The 21,312-nt window shown below is 37.5% G+C and overlaps 1 protein-coding gene across 1 annotated transcript in view; it reads right to left on the reverse strand.

Moving 5' to 3' along the window:
* UNC5D (unc-5 netrin receptor D) overlaps positions 1-21,312 on the reverse strand; it is a 502,716-nt gene that overhangs the window by 223,395 nt on the left and 258,009 nt on the right. The window contains exon 2 of the mRNA XM_008146184.3: positions 1,772-1,990. Within this exon, the coding sequence (XP_008144406.1) occupies positions 1,772-1,990 (219 nt within the window). The remainder of the gene's footprint in view (positions 1-1,771; positions 1,991-21,312) is intronic.

Raw genomic sequence — 21,312 nt, forward strand, 5'->3', positions numbered from 1 at the left:
AACAATGATCCCACACTTTTCTCCTTGCTGTTGTAATTAATTACATTAATTGCATTACCCTTCTGCTCCTTTAAGAGATTAATTTTTATTTTTCCATCTTTGCCAATCACTCATTAATCAGCTATTAAGTCTGATATGTTAAAGTGCTTCTCACACCAGATATCTCCTCTTTATTTCTGTGGCCACTGCTCTAGAAATAGACCCTACTTTCTCTCAACCAAATTATCCAAGTCTCCTAACTTCCTTGTTCTTTTTTCTCCTTTCACAAACACTTGTGCCAGACTCATCCTTTGAAGCAGAGCCACTGTCAATATAATCAATCCCCATGCCCAGCAAAATATCCACAAAAGTAAGTAAAGAACTCCTCACCCTGATATTTGAGGCCTTTCATGCCATTAATTGAACAAACTCTTCCAGCAATCAGCTGCTATTCTCTAACATCAATTTTATATTTTAACGAAACCAAACATCTTGTTGAAAATATACCAAGCTTTCTTTTGTTTGCTTAAGGCCACTGAGACTCTTCTCTGTCCACTTAGTATAGTATCAATTACAGCTATATGAATTTCATATTCATCAATGTCCCTTTCAAATGCTATTGCTTCCATACCTTTCCTGATAGTCCTAGTCAGATGTGTTTCTCTTTTTTCTTTTCCTCCATAACACTATCTACCTCTCTTAGACATTTAATTTGTACTGCACTTATGAGTATATTGATCTTACACTTATCAGTAGGTGTAAAGCTCTAGAGATGAGTATTTGCATCTTACCCTTCTTTGAATATTTTGAAAAGCTTCGCCTACTGTATTGAATAACATTGGGATATAGTTAATAAATTAAAACTTCCTAATTATACTTTGGCTTTTTGACTTATTTAAAATCTATTGAGTTGGAACTAATAAAATCAATAATTTAGGGTGATACCAGATTGGATTTAGAATTATATTAAATTTTCAGGTAGTCTGAGGAGCCAAACTTCAAAAGCATATACTGTTTCTGTTATACAGGAAAATATAAAAAGGTGTAATTTTTCTAAGTTTTGAGTCAAATGATCTTGCTCTGAGATCCAGGACAATCCCATAGTTTACTTAATCTCCTTGAGCCTCAGTTTCCTACCCAGAGGACAATTGCAAAGACAGTAAGATAATGTCTATCAAATGCTTAGATATGTCCTAGTAAATAGTAAGTGCTTGATAAACATTAGGAGTATGATCATTATTCTCATCATCATCACTCATCAGCCAAAGTAACCAATAAAGAAAAACAGTCCTAAACTTCTTTTACACTGGAAATCCCATTCAAATTTGGCAATCTACTTTGGACTTTGTCATTACACAGTAATCGAAAGAGCTTAAAGAACACTCAGAAACCACCAACTGTGGAGAAGGAAGTATGCAAGAATAATATCTAGGAGGAAAGATTAAAGAAACTGAAATTATGCTGCTTTAAAAAGGCATTTGTTTGGTGGAAGATTTGTCTTAAAATATTTAAAATTCAAAAATGAAAACAGGGACTGCCTAACTTCATTTCCAGTGAGAATATTAACTTCCATGCAAAATTAGGCATCAAAGTTATACAGAACAGGGAAAGGCAATGCCCCTGTACCATACTGGAGTAGACCAGCAGGGAGCTGTGGAGTCATTTAAAGATAGGATTGCACCTTATTCAATAAAGACAATGGTGGGTGGCTTACACAGTTTTCCCCAGCCATATAACAATGTGAGGACCTGAAGAGCTATCATGGATTCTTCTGATTGCTTCACATTCTTACCTGAACTCTCATCCAGACTCTCCTCAGAGACATGTTCATTTTGATGGACCCACTCGCCATTGCATTTGAAGAATATTTGCATGGCTGGCCTTGCTTTGCATCTCAGTGCAATGGGATTGCTCTTGATGATATAAGCATCGTCTGGCTCCTCTATGAAATGAGGCAGTGTCCCTGGAGCTGATGGGATGGATTCAGGGAGGACTTCCCCATTGTCAGTGCCTGCGAAATTGAAGAGGACATTAGAACAGAGCCTGCATAGGCAGCACATACATCAGGAAACAAAGCACAGCCCACACCAGTTCTAAGAGTCTTTGCTGAAAAACTTTGCATCATATTAATGCAGCATGCTTATAAGCCCTGTGTACATAAATTATCTTTCAGTGTTGCTGGACAAGTGAGAATAATGAATAGGAGTCCCTCTCTTACTATAGCTTTAAATCCACATGTCTTTGCTGAGAGAACTGAGATAAACTTCAGTGTAGTGAGAGGCTGGTTCTTAAGATTCAGTCTGATTTTTTAAAGCAGAGTAGTATTCCATTATGTAAATGTACCACAGCTTTTATCCTTTACAACCTGGAGAACATGATACTAAGTCAGAGAAAGATAAGTACCATATTATTTCATTCATATGTGGAATTCAAAGAACTACCAACCAAAATAGAGACAGACTTATAGAGAGTAGGCAGACAGCTCTGGTTAAGGGAGGGAGGGGAATGAGGGATAGAGGGATTGAGAAAAAAAGAAGAAAAAGAGAGAACTCATGGACATGGACAACAGTGTGATGATGGTGGGGGTGGGGGTGGAGTGGGGGTGAAAGTGGGCATAGAGGGGATAAATGGTGATGGAAAGAGAGAGAGAGAGAGAGAGAGAGAGAGAGAGAGAGAGAGAGAGAGAGAGAGGAAATTAACTAAAAAAGATCCAGTCTGGTGAGTGGTTACCTCAAAGTGAACAATAAAATAATGATGAAAATAGATTTTGTTCTCCCACAATCAGTGTGAATAATGGTTATGTTGATGGAGGATGCTCAGTCATAAGACATATCTAGAAGACTCCAAATTGTCCACTTTCCTTGCCTATGAAACTTCGGAGGTTGTCTGTTATCCTACTTGGATAGGGTTTCTTCCAAATACTCACCAACTTAACTATACTTGCTAAAATGAATGCATGCTGTTCTGCCTGTCATTGGCCATCATTCTCCATCCCCAGCACTCCTTCCCTATTTACTATGAATCCCACTTTCAAGGCTAAGAACTAAAACAAATCACTAAAGTAGCTATGCACTTTTAGTTGAGGACTTATAATTACATTTGTTCAAAAGGAAGACATAGATATGATTTTCCCCTAAATCGAGGGAACTGATGAGTAGAGTGAAGCAATATTAAGGGGGAAAAGCAGGAGCCCAGATGTGACTTCGTTGCCTATCCATTACATTTAGCAAGGACCTAAGTCCAAGAAAACTACCTGAAAGTCAAGGAAGAAAGTGGTGACTGCTGAGCAATGTGAGATGACCAAGGGAATGAGATCTGTGCCTTCCAATGAGAAAGAACAAAGAACGCAAGCGCAAGGATTCCAATACCAACATCAATAAGGCCCTGGAAAGAGTAATTTCCATTCAAAGCAAACCAGTCTTAGGCTGAAGCTGGGAAAAATAACCTAGCAAAACCACTGGAAGAACCACCCGGTTCCTCAGAAGAGAACCTAGGAGACAGGGTCCACCCTGTGACCTACTCTGACTTTCTGTATGCTTTAGGTGTGATTATGAACAAACAGAACCTCTCATTCACACCGATGTCAACACTGTAAATCATCCACCATCATCAATGTGATAAAACATACTCTCTACCATAAAAAAACAAACACACAAAAAACAATGTAAATCAGTAAGCATTGTCAAAGGCAAACATAATTCATAGTATTAGGAGTACTGTCTTAAGAACTTTTTAAGGGGGCATTCTCAAATGTCAAAAGAATGGGGGCACACAGAGGCATGGCTGCCTATAGTTATATTTTTTGTGCAAGAAAGAAAATAAAGGAACAGTTATAAAAAAGGATCCTTGCCAATAGGCACACACAAGCACTATTTGTGCCACTACAATAAATTAAACATAAAAATAGTATGATTCTCCAAATGATTTTTTCCAAAAAATACATCAACTTAAGGGGGAAAATAATAATTTAAGATGCTATAAGCTTTAAAATACATTTGTAATAGAAAAGTTTACTCATGTGTAAGTAATTGGAAGTACCAAAAAATCACCATAAAGCAAATACTCTCTAAATAGTAAGAGAGCAAATAGTGTGTCATAAAAGTACAATAAAGTGACTCAAAAAATAAAATATGTATATAATACATGGAATAAGATGGGTTTCAGGATAAAATCTGAGAGTGTTTTTAAAAAATGTTTTAAATTATATTTACAATGGACTTCATAAAACATATCATATATTAATTCATTTTGTTGCTGACTGTTCATGCCAATTTCCCTCCTCAATAAATACCAAATCCCCTCAGGCTTTTATAAATCAATGCATTAGAGAAAATGACAAAGGTATTAAAAGATTTTATATGGGCATCGAACAGCTCACACTCATCAGGGACTCCAGCTCTGTCCAAAGTAATTCACTGGTGCAGAAAATGGTCACTGATAATGTACTAAACCCTATGGTAGCCTCAGAGGACAGCCACCAGGACACATTTTGAATGATGCATTTTTGCTGAACTTGTAACAATGCATGGATGTCTAACATAACTGCTGAAATGGGGGGGCAGGGATCATACAGAACAATCTCTTAGCAAATAGTGAGACCACATTTACCCAGCATAAATAAAACGACAAATAAAGACACTAGATAATCAGATAAATCAAGTTTTAACCATCTGATTCACAAAAACACAGAGAGATCTGAAAGCAATTAGGTTGCCCTCCTGCTACTTTAATAAATGCCCTGTAGATAAAGTAACAAGTCAGCCTTCATCTGAAACAGAACAGGAGAATGGAATGGAAAAGTCGGCAGGCTACCTCAAGGACTTTCATTAAGAATCAATCAATCTTAATATTCAAAGGAGAAAAAAATTTAAAGGCAGAATGCAACATTATATCTTTATTATTGAAGCTATGTCAAAATCACTTATAAGTAGGAAAAGGGCCAGGACCCATGCAAACAAGAAACAAAAAAAGAAAATAAATGTATTAGGGTGGCATTGGGAAAGTGAGAGATCGCAGGTATACATTTGTACACGTCTTACCATTTATTTGCATCCTTCCAACAAAGAAATGACATAAATATGAAAGTAGAAAGAAGTATGATATATTTTCCTTTTTTTTTTTTTTTGCTTCGCATAGGGAAGTGTTGGGAGTGATGTTTACCTGACAAGGTTCCCTATTCCCCTATCTCTCCCCCAAGTTTCTCACTGGGCTCAGGCTCCAGATCCTGCAATGCCCTGCCTTTCAGGTGGCTTCTTCGCAGCAAGAAGTCTGGAATTTTCCAGCAGGCTGTCCTTCCTTACCCAGGGCGCTGAGTCACCTTCCTCCCTAGTCTCTCATGTTCAGCCCCACCTAGTGGTTTAGAACGGAACTATTCGGGAAATTCTCAGGGCAGTCACCTAGCGAAAGGGCAGAAACTTAAGTGGGAACTTTTATGGGGCTTGGTTGCTGACAGATCCTGTTCTTTACAGGAGGAGTGGGGAGTGAAACATTAATACACGGCTTGTGGAAGACTGCACGGAAACTTTTTGGCTTCCAGGTAAATTTACTTGTAATCTCCTACAGTTGCCACTGCTTTATAATTCAGATAAAAGTTTTAAAGCTGGTGTGAAAAATGTTGGTGACTGGCCCAGCCCACTGCCTTCTCCCATATCACTTTTATAGCAGAGACTGGAAAAGTCACAGATTCACTTTCATTTTGCAGGTAGGAATGGTTACCGAGCACTGATCTAGCAAATAAGTCATAAACACAAGTTTCTGAGAAAGCTTTTATTTTCCTGACCCTTCTGTCTTTTGTTCCTGCCCTTAACTGGGAAAGATTATGAGGGGCACAGATGTACCAGCTCTGACAACACTGAAGGGCTCAACGAACACCAGCCACAAGGAATCCACCTCCTGATAATTTTATTTTTAAATCTTCACCTGAGGATATGTTTTTATTGATTTTAGAGAGAGAGGAAAGGAGGGAGGGAGAAGGAGAGGGAAGAGAAGAAGGGCTGGAAGACAGGCAGAAATCAATGTGAGAAACATTGATTGGTTGCCTCCTTTAAGTGCCCTGACTGGGAATCGAACCTGCAACCTTTTGGTATATGGGATGATGTTCCAACCAACTGAACCACCTGACCAGGGCAGAACAATTTTGTTTTAATTCTCAATTTTTTAAACTACTAATAGTCAGATTTTCTCTTGTTTTTGCAGAAAACATCACTTATTGATACAACTAGATCTTGCTTCTTAAACCCAGAGCTCCAAACTTCACTTAATTAAAAGAAAGAATTTTGGTAAGCTAAAAAAATGTGGAAACTCTGTTAGCAGAAAGTAAAAATCAAAGCTGCCATTTATTGAGTGATTGCAGTTTATGGTAATAAGCCTTGTATATAGATTAAACCATTTCAGCTTCACAGCAAGTCTCTGAGGTGGGTACAGGGAATGTCCCATTTTGCATTGGAGGAAATGCTTCAATGATGTGTTTCATCTAAGATCATACAGCTAAATGGGGACTGAGAATTTGAACACAAGTCTCTGACTCCAGCAACCTCACAATTCAATTTCAGTTTAGAAGAATGGACTCTTAGAAGCCTGATACTGTAATTTAGTGCCTGGCTTATGGCAATAGCATGCAGTTCATAAAACCAAAGGATGATATAAAATGATGTGCTATGTGTGTGGATAGTCATCTTAAAGATTGTTCAGATATCCTGTCAGCTAGACTGCAATTCCAGGTCAGGATGGGTGTGTTACGGACACATGCAGAGAAGATGTTGAAAAATAAATATTTTTGAGAGAACAGCACAGCAAGAACTCAACTAATTATATTCAACTGACTAGGCATCCTCACTGAAGTCGGAAGCAGACAAAAAGTCAAAGAATAAATGTTGTTTGAGAATAAAATAATGAGAAGGATTTGTCTGTGTTTCATTTGGAAATAGTTTCATCTCCTTTTATGTGGAAATATTTAACTGCTAAAACGCCAATTAAAATACAAGGAGTATAACAGTAGACAGCAAACCTCAGCAAGATGAAGGGACTAGGACCAGGCATTGTTATTCCATTATGTTTAACCAAAAAACTCCCAACATGTGACCATTTGATCTGTTAAATCTGTAATGGGATTGGGAACCCTGGAAGCCACAGTCATTCCAAACTGGAATTTATAAAACCCTGGTGAGCTGTGCTGGTACTCCATGGGGTAAGAGTAGAGATAAAGTTGAGTTTCACCAGATTTTGAGAAATTCTAAATTATTTTTATACTTTTTTTCCAAGAGTACTTTGAAATACATTTCATTTTTCTTTTCTATTTCCAACGTACGCTTGTCTTCTCACTAGTACAGAATATTATTATTTGTTCCAAAGTCCTATTATAAACAAAGACTACATCTGGTGAAACAAAAGAACTTTAGAATCAAATAACCTACAGTCTGGGTTAACTCTGCAACCTTGAGTGAGTAACTTAATTCTGAGGTTCCATTTTCTCATTCATAAAAATGGGCAATTAAGATTTATTAGTATTTTGTGATGTTAAAGTAAGATAATATATGTTAAAAATAGTATATGGTAAAATGTTACCACCATCAGCATCACTGCCTGGATAAATAAGAATAAACTAAGAAAATAATTATAATTATGATCTCTATAATTTCCATTTCCAAAATTATTATTCTAATATTTATATTTCAATTTTCTGATTACTATTATTTTCACACCAGAGGTCTTATGAGATAAACTGTTGGTTTATAACATTTACTTACTATTTACTATCTAAATATATGTTAGTAAAATTCTTTTAGTAAAATCTCTGAAAACATGCTGTGAAGCATTTATTTATTCAATAAATGTGTAGTGAATGGTACACCATACACCAGACACATGGTCATCCTATAAAACAATGTGATGATACACAATGTATTTCCTGTTGGACAGATCTGAAACTACTGGCTTTGATAGGTAGGCAGTCAGGCAATTTCGTAGTATTCCAGAACACCCCTCACTGCAATATTTAGATGAAGCAAGACACCTTAGAAATAGCTCTTTAAATTCTACTCAATGTCTGTGAGCATATTGCCCCACAGCAATATATGCAAGTCAGAGTAGAAAGCCTTGATAGGGAAACCAAGTTACATAATCTAAGACAATGCAGTGGAGCTGGGTTCTCTGCTTTTGTTTATGTAAATGTGACTTGTCTCCATATGGTTACTTAATTAGATGGGGGATGCATTGTACCCATTTAATGCAGAATAACAGCCAGAATTTTACATACCAAATATTTAATGTAATTTATGAAACACAGACTCTTTCCCCAGGCCCCAATAAAAGTTCCTTTTTTTGAACTCAGAAACTATTCTGCCTTCTTCCCAACCTCTAATAGAAATAAAAATGTTTTATATCACTGCATTTGCATAGTTCACCTCACCTGTATAGATCTTATATACTGTGAGCCTAAGATATTGTTCCATTGAGCAGATCTTAAATTCTGCAGAGTGTAAGATGGTAAATACTTACAACACAGTCAAAGAAATCTGAAGATCTATTCTTAGTTCATCAAACAAGAAACTCCAGATTTCAGTAGAGCTTATAAAAGCACATTAATTATTTCTCCAAATTACCACAATGTACTTTAATATATTCAGTTCTTTGTATTTGACATATGTGTGCATGCCTACTAAGGTTAGGCAGTTCTAGGTGCTCTGGATTCAAAGGTCACTCAGACATAGTTAATTTCCTCAGGGAGCTCATGGAGTAAAACTAGACAAATAATTAAAGAACAAGGACAAACATCCAACAGCACACTGGAAGTATACACCAAGTGCCACAGCAGCACAGGAGAGAGGGGGGCAGAGGAGGCGGGAAGGAGAGAGAGAGGGAGAGAGAGAGAGAGAGGGAGAGGGAGAGAGAGAGAGAGAGAGAGAGAGAGAGAGAGAGAGAGAGAGAGAGAGAGAGAGAGAGAACGAACCAGATCCCAACGTTCCTTGGGAAGGTTGAGGCAGGCATCTCAGGGAAGATTAAATCCCAGCAGGGTTTGGATATGAGCTGAACAGGAGAACTAATAGGAGAGGGCACTCTAACCCGGGTCATGGCAGGTGCCCACATGTGGCATGAGCATTCGGAATAGAATTTAGGTAGAGGTAAATATTACCTTCATTAGAGTAAAAGAGTTTAAGATTTGTACTAAACCATTGGCCCTATTGAGTTTCAACATCTCTCCTTCTATGTGCTTTTCACGAAGGGCTTTCTGAGATGTAGGCACCAAGTAACCACCGAATTATAGACAGAGAGCTCTCTTAGTTTGCAGCATGAGCCCTAAGGCCAGTTTAAAGGGATTGTGTGTGTATACTTGGAATGAGGGAGGAACCAAGCTGGTCCTTAAACAGATAGCACAGGGATTCTTTCCACCGCAGTGACACAGGTGACATAGCTCCCAGGGTCACAGGGGAAGTTTTTTGTTTGGGTTTAGTTTTTAAATTGCAACCACCATTTTAGCTCCTGCTTGAGTCATGCACAAAACTGAGTTGTAACAATTGGGTCTAAGCCAGTTCCTATGGCAGGCCTTGTCCCTTAATGGAAAGGAGCAGCATACAATCAGATTCAGCACGAGGCTGCTGTCCCATAACAGCTTCTCCAAAGAAACTATGAAGAGGCCAAATTTAGCCCAATAGTTTTCTATGCATCCTGGGATTATTGATGATTTAAATTTTTATTAAGTGTTTTGCTTTTTCTATATCTTTAAATGTGTTCTAAAATAAGCACTTAGAATCGGGAAAAATATACACACAATTCCCTATTCCAATGAAAACATATAATACTCTCTAAACTATGGCAACTTGTAGGTTTTACTTCCTGGTATCTAACTTCTAGAGTACTAAAATTTATAAATCAGGGAAAAACTAAATAAATATTTCCCTAGGGAAAATATGTAAAGAATTAGGTTATAAGATTTAGAAAACATACTTATTTTAAGATGTAAAAAAAAAAGAGTACTATTTTACTGAAAATAGTGGATGAGATTATAAATTGTTTATAAATTGTTTCTTAATCTCCCCCCAACAATGGATACATTTGTATATGAATGTGTACCTCTGACTAGTTTTTAAATTCATCTAAAAACCTTGTGGGGTTTGGGAAAGGTTTTGCTTTCACACTGTTATCGCCTTTCATTTGTAAGTGACAGTTTTCAAGAGTGAGGCCATTCATAGTTATGGAAAAATGGTTGTTTTAATACAACATTGAATGACAGAAAACCAAACAATCAAACACCATTCTCCTATTTTTCATCCTTGGAAAATTACCTTTCAGGAAGAGCTTTGTGGTTTATGTTCCGCACACTAATACAGCAGGGACTTTCAATCTTTTTTATGACAAAAAGAAGAAACAAAAGGGGGGAAACAAAAGCATGAGGAATAAACACTAAATTCCCCTTGAAATGTATACATCTCTATTAGATGTCAGGGCACATTTTAAGAGCTCAGATTGTGACCATTTATTTTCATATCCCAAAATGTGAATGTGGCTCGATTTGACTGGAACAAGTTTGATTGGATTTGTTGTATGTGATCTGGACTCAGGCAAAATAGACTGGGAGTTTATCATAGATAAAATCTGAGCCAACTCTCTTATCTTAGAAGCCATCTGGGCCCTCACAGGTTAAACAGCTTGCCTAAGAGGTCTATGGAGCAGGCTTAGTTAAAGTCTCTCTATTGACATCTAGAATAGTATTTTCTCCATTATTCTATGCTGCTTTTGTTTGAGTGAAACACCAAAGATTAAATTTACAACTGAATTTTCTATTATTGTATATTGAGAAATTTTACCCAGAAAACAATCTTGTAAAATCTCTTTCATGATAGCCTTGTAACTTGCAAACATTCTAGTAATCAAGTAAAATGAACAATAATAGTCTTTAACATTTCATGATGTATTTTCTATTGAAAATGATGGCTTATTATAAAATGCTAAGTTTTAGAAAAAGCACCAATTTTATGTATATATATATATATATATATATATATCTGTATGTATATATATATATACATACATATATATATATTTGTTTATAAACACACACATATATATGTATATATATAAATTGTTATCTACTGTCACCCAATTTCCAAAGACCAATCCTATATAATAAAAGGCTAAAATGCAAATAGACTGAATGGTGGAACAACCAGAACCATCAAACAACTGGTCTCTATGATGTGCGCTGACCACCAGGGGGCGTGTGTGGAACATGGCGGGCATTGGCTGTGGCGGGATGGTGAAGCAGGTGAGCAGAACGCCAGACAAAGGCGGGGTGCTGGTCGCTGCCATTGGGGTGAACCTTTGGTGGTTACTGAAAATTCTTTGCTCCCACACACCGCAGTCTTGCCCGGAGCTTGCACCTGCTGCTGGCGCCAGCCCCCTGCCGGCCCCAATCACCCCTCAGGACTTCTCCACCTCCCCCTGCTCCTGAGGGGAGATCAGGGCCAGCAGCCACCTCTCACACCCGCTGCCGGTGCCCGGCACCGGTCCTGATTGTTCAGCACCATCAGCAGGTGCAAGCAGTGGCTGCTGGCCCTGATCACCTAAGGGGTGATCAGGGGCAGCAGCTGCTACTCACACCAGCTGCTGGCACCGGCCCCAGTCACTCCAAGTCTTCAGCCAGTGCGAGTGGGGCCTGCGCTGTCAGCGCATGGGGGCAGCAGGAGGGGGGCTGCAGGCAGACTGCACCAGGGGCGGTGGCAGGAGGGGCCAGGCGGGGGCATGGAGGAGGGGCTGAGACCCGCCCCTGTGCCTATTGCAGTCTTGCAGCCCAAAGTTCCTTTCAAGGTACATGAATTTGTGCACTGGGCCTCTAGTAGTATTAATAATTTGGTACATATCATTCTCATATCTTTCTTTTTCAGATTTATATTTAATATTTTGGCTTTCTGTATATAGGGTACATATATGTTCATTAGATGTTATGTCATTTTTTCATGGTATTATTCATTTTTAATTAAACTGATTCTTAATTATTGACAGTAGAATTGTCAGTTTTTATCTTGCCATTTCTTTACTATTTAACATTTAGTTATTTTAAAATGTTGGCTTTACATTGCTATTATGACTCTCCACTTATCAAATGTACCCTAATTTTACCTGGGTTTATAACTTCAGCACAGTTATTTGACGCTCTCTCCCTGGAGCTTCAAATCTGTACATTAAATGGTCTCTAAATGTTCTCGCCTAAATGTCCCCACCCATCCTTCAAACTTCTGCCTAAAACAGTACTTATTGCTTAGCACCTTAGACTCATTCTTTGGCCTAGATTCCCTAAATCAAAGAATGGCCCTAATATCCACTGAGCTCCCCATGCTACAACCTGGGTACCACCTACCCTTTCCCTGCTCAGCCCCTACATCCAATTCAACACTAAGCCCTACTGGTTCTGTGTCCTAAATATCTCCCAAATTCAGTAATTGCTCTTCATGCCAACTACCCTGGTCAGCACCATCATTTCCCTAAATTACTATGATTGGCCTTAACTATCTTCTCCATCACTCTTGCCTGCCTTCCTTCAATCATTCTATACACTATGAGCAGTATGAGCTTTCCAAAACGCACATTCGAACATTCGAATGTCATTTTGTCTTAAAACCCTTTAATTATTTGGATAAACCCTATTTGATATGGCTTTTTCATGATTTGGTCCATGCTTACATCTCTAGCTTCATACCTAATCTCCTCACCACCAGGAGGCTATAGGGACTGTCTCTCAAATCTTTCTGGGATCCAATACTCTTTGCAAGGACCTGCACCCATGCTTTTCCTTCTGCCTAGAGTACTAATCCCCCCTCTGTTGCCTAAAGCCCATTCTCATCCTGCAGGTTTAGCTTAGTTGACACATGTGAAGCCCCACTGTAACATCAAGAATTCTAGGTGGCATTCCCCTTCTTTGTCCTTCCATAATACTTTGTCCTACTACATAATTATTCATGTATGTCAGTGTACCTTCCTCTAGACTCTAGGTTCCATGAGGCAAAGGAAATGAAACTCTAAATAAACAATCAGATAAATGAAACTTTGTGACCATTACCTTTGCAATAAATATGTCTTAAGTACATACAATGTATGGATAAAGTAATTTTCAAATGGACTTTGAAAACTGGCACAGCCACCCATTTACCAATTTTTCTCATCCTCACCAGCATTAAACAGAATATTTTGAGGATATTTGTTAATTTATTGGTAAAAGTAAATAGTAATTGTTTTCTATATACATCTCTGCTACCAGCAAAGTTAAATATTAAAACATGTTTATTAACTAATTTATTTTTTATAAATTGCATATTCGTATTTTTACCATTTTGATTTTTTTATAGTGTTTTAAGATGAGTGTAGGTAGCTGTACTATCTCTAAAAGTAAAATGTAACTTGAATGTATAGATTCCAATGTTTAAGTATCAAGTGCTTAAAAATATCAATAACTCCTTACTTTTTATGTTATTTCTTCCAATCAATTAATTCCTTCATTCTTCAGCCATTTGGAGTAATAGTAATCAAGAAATCTGTTTCACTATTCCAAAGGCAACAGAATATTGACTCAAATGGTTAGCTCTAGATTAAAAAAAATGCCTTATGCAGGAAAAAAATTACATTTTCTAAAAATATCAGTATTTTATGTGGAAGAATCATAAAGCAAAGAAAAAGGAACAGGATTTCTCTTCAATTTCTTAAAGAAATGATTTTCTTTCCAGAACAAAGTCCTTCTAGAAATCACCTAAGTTGTTGATATGAGGATGATGCTTATATGAAGTTCTTTAATTCCTGTGTTATTTTTTCTAATTTACAGAATTAGTTAGTTGAGCCTGCTGGGATGTGGTACTTAGTAAAGACTGATCATACACCTCATGGCAGTAGTGGTCAGTAATAGAAGTTGTGTCCTGATTTGAATTGACAGTCATCTGATAAAGAGGTGGAACCCATAAAATAGAAGGGGCTTAATTTCCTCATTTTCCTTAGAGAAGATGCTAGACACTGTCAGAAACAGATTTATACTAAGTTGTATTGGAAGCACAAAATATCATTCCCCATGATATATTTTATCAAGAGGCAGCCTGATGCAAAGGAACAAATGTGGGTTTTGGAGTTAGTACTAGACCCAAATCCAGGCTTTCTGATTAATTAGTTATATTACCTTCAAAATATCTAACCTACCTCATGCTCCATTCTACCCCATGTAGAAAGAGAACAATATAGTACCATGGGGCTACTGTGTACCTTCAAGTAGATAAATATAAATTTACTAGGATATTATATGACATGAAAGAGGCAATCATTATTTAATAGAAATGATTGTTCGGATTTTACTATGAATTATTAAAGGAATATTAAGGAATGGATGGACAGGTGAAGGATAAACAGAGGTAGATTTGCATCCTATAAATTGTTTTGTGAGGAAGAAATTGCTAGAGCAAGAGCCCAGGCTACTCAGCGGCACTTCAAGCAAGGCCTGAAAAAGTATCTCCTTTTTCTTTACGAAGCAATATCTAAGGTCATAGCCCAGGGACCAATTTTGGAGACTTGGGTGTTCTTGGAGGGTTAAGGCCACTGGTCTTTTGCTGTAATGTGTTTGGTAAAGTGCTCTATGCATATCATTTGAAGACCTGAAGTTGTACCTTGAAAGTCTGGCATGTGACTTATGGAACTTGGAAGGAAAAAAAAAAAAGCAGCAGCAACAAAAAAAGCTTACCACATACTTGAGTTGCTTAGTATTAACTATTCAGCATAATTGCACTGGGGTGAAGCCTGGTATGAATTCTGTCAGCAAGAAGAATGGGTGGGGGGAGAGAGTACTCTAATAGAGCCCGTTTAATTACATTATGTGATTTAATTATTTAGCTGTCTCAGCATCCTACCTCCATGTATAAATGAATATGAATCAGACAATCACATGCATATAGTTAGGCCATTTCAGTTTGCTATTTGCCATCCATGGGTTGATTGCTTGCAGGTATCTATGGCTTACAGCAAGCACTTAATTTTGTTGGCATCTAGGGTGTGGGTCAGGAGATGGGAAATGACCTGTGTTACTACTGAACAGGTTTTGAAATTAAAAGAAACAACCAACATTAGTTGGTACTTTGGGGGAAGATATTAAACCATCAATCAAATGGGTCAATGTGCCCTAAAAGAAATGAAACATTTCCTAACCTAGAGGTGACTTTCAGGGCAAAGAGTCCAGACAGGATCAACATTTTCTTTTTTAGTTAAATGGAGATAGAAAAGGAGAGGAAAGAATGGATGTGTATATGATTATACTATCATCTTTTTCCTCCTATTGCTAAGAATAGTTGTTATTTTTTTGTAGCCCTAATATACATTAAAACAATTTTGTCTACAGTGCTCTCCTAGTCAAATACAGTTTCTTTGGCCATTTCAAATATAAAATTAGAGAAACAATGGCATTTCAAAATCCCAGGAAGAAAATATTTTCTGGTGTTCTTACTTAAAAATGGGACTATATGGCTTAGCTGGTTTGGCTCAGTGGATAGAGCGTCGGCCCACAACTGAAGGGTCTTGGGTTCGATTCCTGGTCAAGGGCACATATCTTGGTTGCAGACTCCATCCCTGGCCCTGGACAGGGCTCATGTGGGAGGCAACCAATTGATGTGTCTCTCTCACATTGATGTGTCTCTCTCTCTGTCTCTCTCTCTCTCTCTCCCTTCTACTCTCTCTAAAAATCAATGGGAAAATATCTTTGGGTGAGGATTAACAACAACAAAAAATGGGGCTATATACTTTTCAGATAGTGTCAGATACATCTAAGTCATGAGTATATGAGTGAATATGCTTATTTAGAATTGATCTTTAGGGAAATCTAGAACCATTAATCCAAGGGCTCACAAACAGGAGACCAATGGGGATGTTTATAGCGAGGGTTAGAATTTAACATCAACAACTGCAAAGGAGACAAAAAGCATACTTAGTACCTATAGCTAAAGACAACATAACAATGTCAAGACATTAAAAAATCAGTATTAAGACAGTGTCCACAAAGTGCAACAGTGGCAAAAGAAAGCTGACAAGCATGACATTACAAATTGCTCATTGTGGGAAAAAACACTAGATACTAGTTTGTGCTGTATTGCCATTTCATCCCCATAATACAATTCCAATGATGGAAAACTGAATGAGCAAACTGAGGCTTAGAAATGATTTTTTCCACTGAATTTCTAAATATCTACAATAATAAAAGCGTAATATGCTAATTAGACTGGACGTCCTTCCGGAAGACCTTCCAGATGAAGCCGAGAATTCGAGGGAATCCCAGGTCTAGAGTGCCTGCCAGCGGCCGAGGTAAGTCCGGGTCCCGGGATCCTGCCAGCAGCCAGAGGGAAACCCTGGTCCCGGGTGCCAGAGGGAAGCTGGTGTTGGCAGCCGGGGGAAGGAAGGCCTACTCTTGCACGAATTTCATGCATCGGGCCTCTAGTGTATACTATAAAAATGACCAGTTGATTGCAAAAGTCACAGTAAACCTGATTGGAGTTGCCCACCTTTTGGGAAAAATTCTCTGCAATACAATGATTATTATCACCTACAAGGGATTAAAAGGCAAAACAATACTTACTTGTTCAGCAGCTCTATATAATGCCACTGGCAAGACAAGGGACTAGCTTTGGAGGTCCTTAAGGCAAAGGATATGGGAAGATCCTAAAAGTCTCAGTTCCAAACAAAGAGAAAAAAAGTAACCAAAAATTCTACAACTGTTTACTATTTAATGTCTCAGAGTGCAGTTGATAAGGTTTTTAAAATTTTGAATTTTTTTCCAGGTGATTTCACATTACAGAGAAAAACCTATAATAAAATGTGATGAAAGCAGAAGTGAAAACGCACCCTACTTTGAACCATAATGAACACTAGGAATCATTTACTCATTCACACATGACAGGGTCAGGAGAAGGCCAGTGTGCCTGGCCATGTGGCTGGAACAGAGGCAGGCATAGAGGGTATTGAAAGATCAGATATATCAATATGCAACACCCACTGGAGCAAACTGGTTATTCACATGTCATTTGAAAAAAATTGGGGAGGAGGGGTCTCAAGTATGCAGGGACAAGCAGTGTATTCGGGACAAGCATTTACCCTTCCTGTTTAATTCCCTTTTCCTGGATGGCTGAAAATAGAGTTTCTTCATATAGGAAAAAAAGTTATTACTTCATTTCTCAACAGTTCAAGTTCTTGGAAATAATGCTGTAGAACTTAAAATGATAAGATAGCATAAAAACAAAGAACTCACTTGTTTTCCATTACCTTCTGTCTGTAATCCCCCCCCACCCTAATTCCACATGCAACTATGATAGCCACAACAACTCAGGAGGCCCTAGATCTAGGAATTTGCTTGGCTTCCAAAGCACAATGCTTCTGAGGCCGCATCTGCGTTCAACAGAACCAGGTAAGATGGATGAGGCGAGTTCCCGCTCTTATTATAACCCCAGTGTCCAAGGACTCCTGGAGCCACATTCTGAAGAATGTGCTGCTCCCTATGCCTGCAGAGGACAATACAAACCTTCAAGATAAATGTGGACCCTGGGTTGGGTGAAGGCCTGGGCTTGTCACTAGTGCACATTATGGGTTTCCTATTAGCAAATGGAGAAGACTAGACTTCACTTAGATTAATTATACATCAAAGCAATGTGATCAATTGACAGCAATGGACTTAAAAGGAAACTACTAGAACAGAATCATGCTTTTTCCCTTTGTTTCTCAGGGAACTGTTTCACGGCGGGGCCACTGTCACATGGCAGCGAGTCACAGAAGAATGCAATGCTTAATGAGCCAAATATGAAGATAATTGTGCCAGTTATATTTGGGACACATACAGAATAACATAGGTTCTTTATGAACACTCTAGGGCAAGAGGAGAAAAGAGGATTTTCTTTTTTAATAGCTGAACTGGATTTTACTACGACTAAATACCTTTGAAGTAACACATTAACTTTTTTTGTCTTAATTGGGCAGAAAAGCAGAGTCAAAAGGCCGCATTCATAATTTCAGAGGTTCTAAGGGAATTTTAAGTTGTGATGAAACTCCAAAAGGATTTTATCATGTGACTCTTCAAGTGAATAATCAGATCTATCATTTTTTTGAAAATTATCTGCTAGAGCAGTATCTCTCCATAGTTGCTTTTTAAATTGTGAATCAATGTTCTTGATAAGCCAATCACAATGCTATTGTGATTATGAGTAAAAATGGGTCTTAAATCATTAAAATCAGTTGAAGAAGGAAATACGTCTAGATCCGCTTAATATACTTTACTATGTTAAGTGGGTAAGTAAGCAAAGATAATCATTAATTGGTAAATACTGTTAACCAGGTCTCTACAAGCAAGTTTCAGAGCAAGGGTAAAAGTCAATATAATGCTGTGTTTTGAAATAAAAATGTGCTTAAGACAAAGATTAGATGGACATTGGGTTCTTGTAAAAGGAGAAAGGGTCAGAGTGGTTCAAATCTATCTTCGGAAGCTTTGCAGGTTAATGTACAAATCATCCCATTTAATGTATAGTTTACAAACAAGAAAAGTGCCAATCATAGAACCCAAGTTGTCTAGGCATACCCAATGAGTTCATGACAGAGTCAGCATTAGGGGACTAGAAAGACCTCAATACATATAATACTGAGATTCAAGTAAAAAAAAAAATCTGACATTTAAACCCAAAGTTGCCTTAAACTTTTCTTTCCTGCTAGATTAAACTTCCTCTTTTTGCATAAACAGTTTGCAAGATAAATATATCCAAAGGCGTTTTAGGAACTGGTTGAAATCACAGAGCTCATTGTAATCATCTACACAAGCTCTCGGAGTTCTGTGAGGGCTCCACTGATCAGAGAAAGGGCAAGTGAACCATCTCTCTTTGAGGGAATTTAGATTTGGCTCCACATGAGAGCTCATCAAAGACAAGGAGAATTGAGTTTGGATCAGATTACTGCCAAGGGGGTGCACACCTGATTAGAAAAGTGATTCCTGAAATCTGATTTTAGACATCTAAGTAAGACCCCAGTCATCTAAAGCATTATCACAAAATCTATTCTAAGAATAGTCTAAGAGCAAAATAAACATCTTTAAAGGTTAATTTTTAGAATTAGAAGATATTCTAGGAGGATACTAGGATGAGTTGGGGGGGGGTGTTGCGTGCAGTGCTTGAGTGGGTGGGGAACGTGATGTCCTTCAACCTACGACTTTGGATGCTCAAATAATAATGTGAATTGTTCCTCAAGGGATCTGAAGTTTAATATCTGAGAAGCACAGAGAGCCTGATAGCTGATCACTGCTCTAATTTTTAAAAACATTTTGATTAAGGCTGGGTTATAGAGAGTTTGTTCATTAAGGTGCTGATGAGACCCAATTTAGATAAGTGTGTAACCACCTCAGAGCAGCTGCTTAAAATATCATGTAACTTTACAGTACTGAAGAGTGGGCATATAAAAACAGGAAGACACATTAAAGAAGTCAATAGAGATGTTTTAGATGGAAGAATCATCTTGTAACCCAGGATTATACTATTTTATTAGATTCGTATCAGGTTTAAAATGGAATTCTCACCAACCAAACAATTAATAGTGTTGGAAATCACAGCATTTGGATCAAGTGCTCTAAATCTCTGTATTTCTTAGTTCCTGTTTTTTTCTCTTTCTATAAATTAGGTCATTTTATCAACTAACTTTTTATGTCATGGCTGCTGTTCCTCTTCTGTGACACAACTACCAATCTTAAAACTTGGTCTGTTTCCATGATTTCTTTAAAAAAACACACAAAACAAAACAAAAACCAAACCCATGTGCACAGCAAAGAAAATCATCAACAAAAATGAAAGGACAACCTACCAAATGGGAAAAAATATTTGCAAATCATATATCTGATAAGGGGCTAATATCTAAAATAAAGAACTCATATAATTCAAAAGCAAAAAACACAAACAATCATGTTTTAAAAAAATGGGCAGAGGATCTGAATAGACAGTTTTCCAAAGAAGACAGGTAGCCAATGGATACATGAAAAGGTGCTCAACATTACTAATTTTCCTGGAAATGCAAATCAAAACCACAATGAGACATTGCCTCATACCTGTAAGAATGGCCATTAACAATAAGACAAGAAAAAAACAAGTGTTGGTGAGGGTGGAGAAAAGGGAACCTTTGTGCATTGTTGTTGCACTTATAAATTGGAGCAGCCACTGATAAACAGTCTGAAGAGTCCTCAAAAAGTTAAAAATAAAACTACCATATGATCCAGCAATTCAACTTCTGGGTATTTATCTCAAGAAAATGAAAACACTAACATATCTGCACTTGTATGTTCATTGAAGCATTATTTACCACACACACACACACACACACACACACACACTTACATGCACAATGGAATATTTTTCAGCCATAAAAAATGAAATCTTGCCATTGTGACAACATGGATGGAGCTTGAAGACATTATGCTAAGTGAAATAAATCAGATAGAAATACAAATACCATATTTTTTCACTTGCATGTGGAATCTAAAACATAAAATAAAACAAGTTTAAAACCCAGAGCTAATAGATACTGAGAACAGATTGGTGGTGGCCTAGGCAAGGGTTGAGGGGTGGGATAAATGAGTTAAGTGGGTTGAAAGGTACAAACTCCAGTTGTAAAATAAGTCATAGTGACTGCAGTTAATGATACTGTATTGAAAATGTGAAAAGTTCTCATCACAAAAATATTTGTAACAATATGTGGTGATGGATGTTAACTAGATTTATTGTAATTATTTCACAATATACACAAATATTGAATCATTAGGGTGCACACCTGGAACTAATATAATATTATGTCAATTATACCTCAATAGAAAAAGAACAAATAATAAAAATTAATGTTCAATTTACTCATATCTTAGTTGGATAACAGGATTATTTTAATGCCCCCAGAGCTGGGAGGCATTTAAATTTTAGGATAAATTGGGTATCAGACAGTCATTTCCACAAAAGTCATAGGTCCACTCCACCATTCAGTTTTGTCATTTTTCTCTCACCCTTACCTATTCGTCTTCTGCTTAATTACTCTTAAAGAACAAACCAAAAACCAAACCAAAGACCTTACTTTCAGAAAAAATGTTGCATTCCCTCCATTTTCTAATACAGAACAATTAAGATTTGTACAACCCAAAACACATTCACGTACTGGCTAAGCAACAGACTATCTCTAATGGATGTCACCCTTTGTCCCTCCCTAGTAGTGTCTCCCAAGAATCATAATCTCTCTCTCTCCCAATTTTTTTTTTGGGGGGGAGGCAACCAAAATTTTTGGTGGCCTTGTCTTGATAAGGCCAAAACACACACACACACA

Source organism: Eptesicus fuscus, chromosome 8, assembly GCF_027574615.1.
Source record: "Eptesicus fuscus isolate TK198812 chromosome 8, DD_ASM_mEF_20220401, whole genome shotgun sequence".
Taxonomy (NCBI): Eukaryota; Metazoa; Chordata; class Mammalia; order Chiroptera; family Vespertilionidae; genus Eptesicus; species Eptesicus fuscus.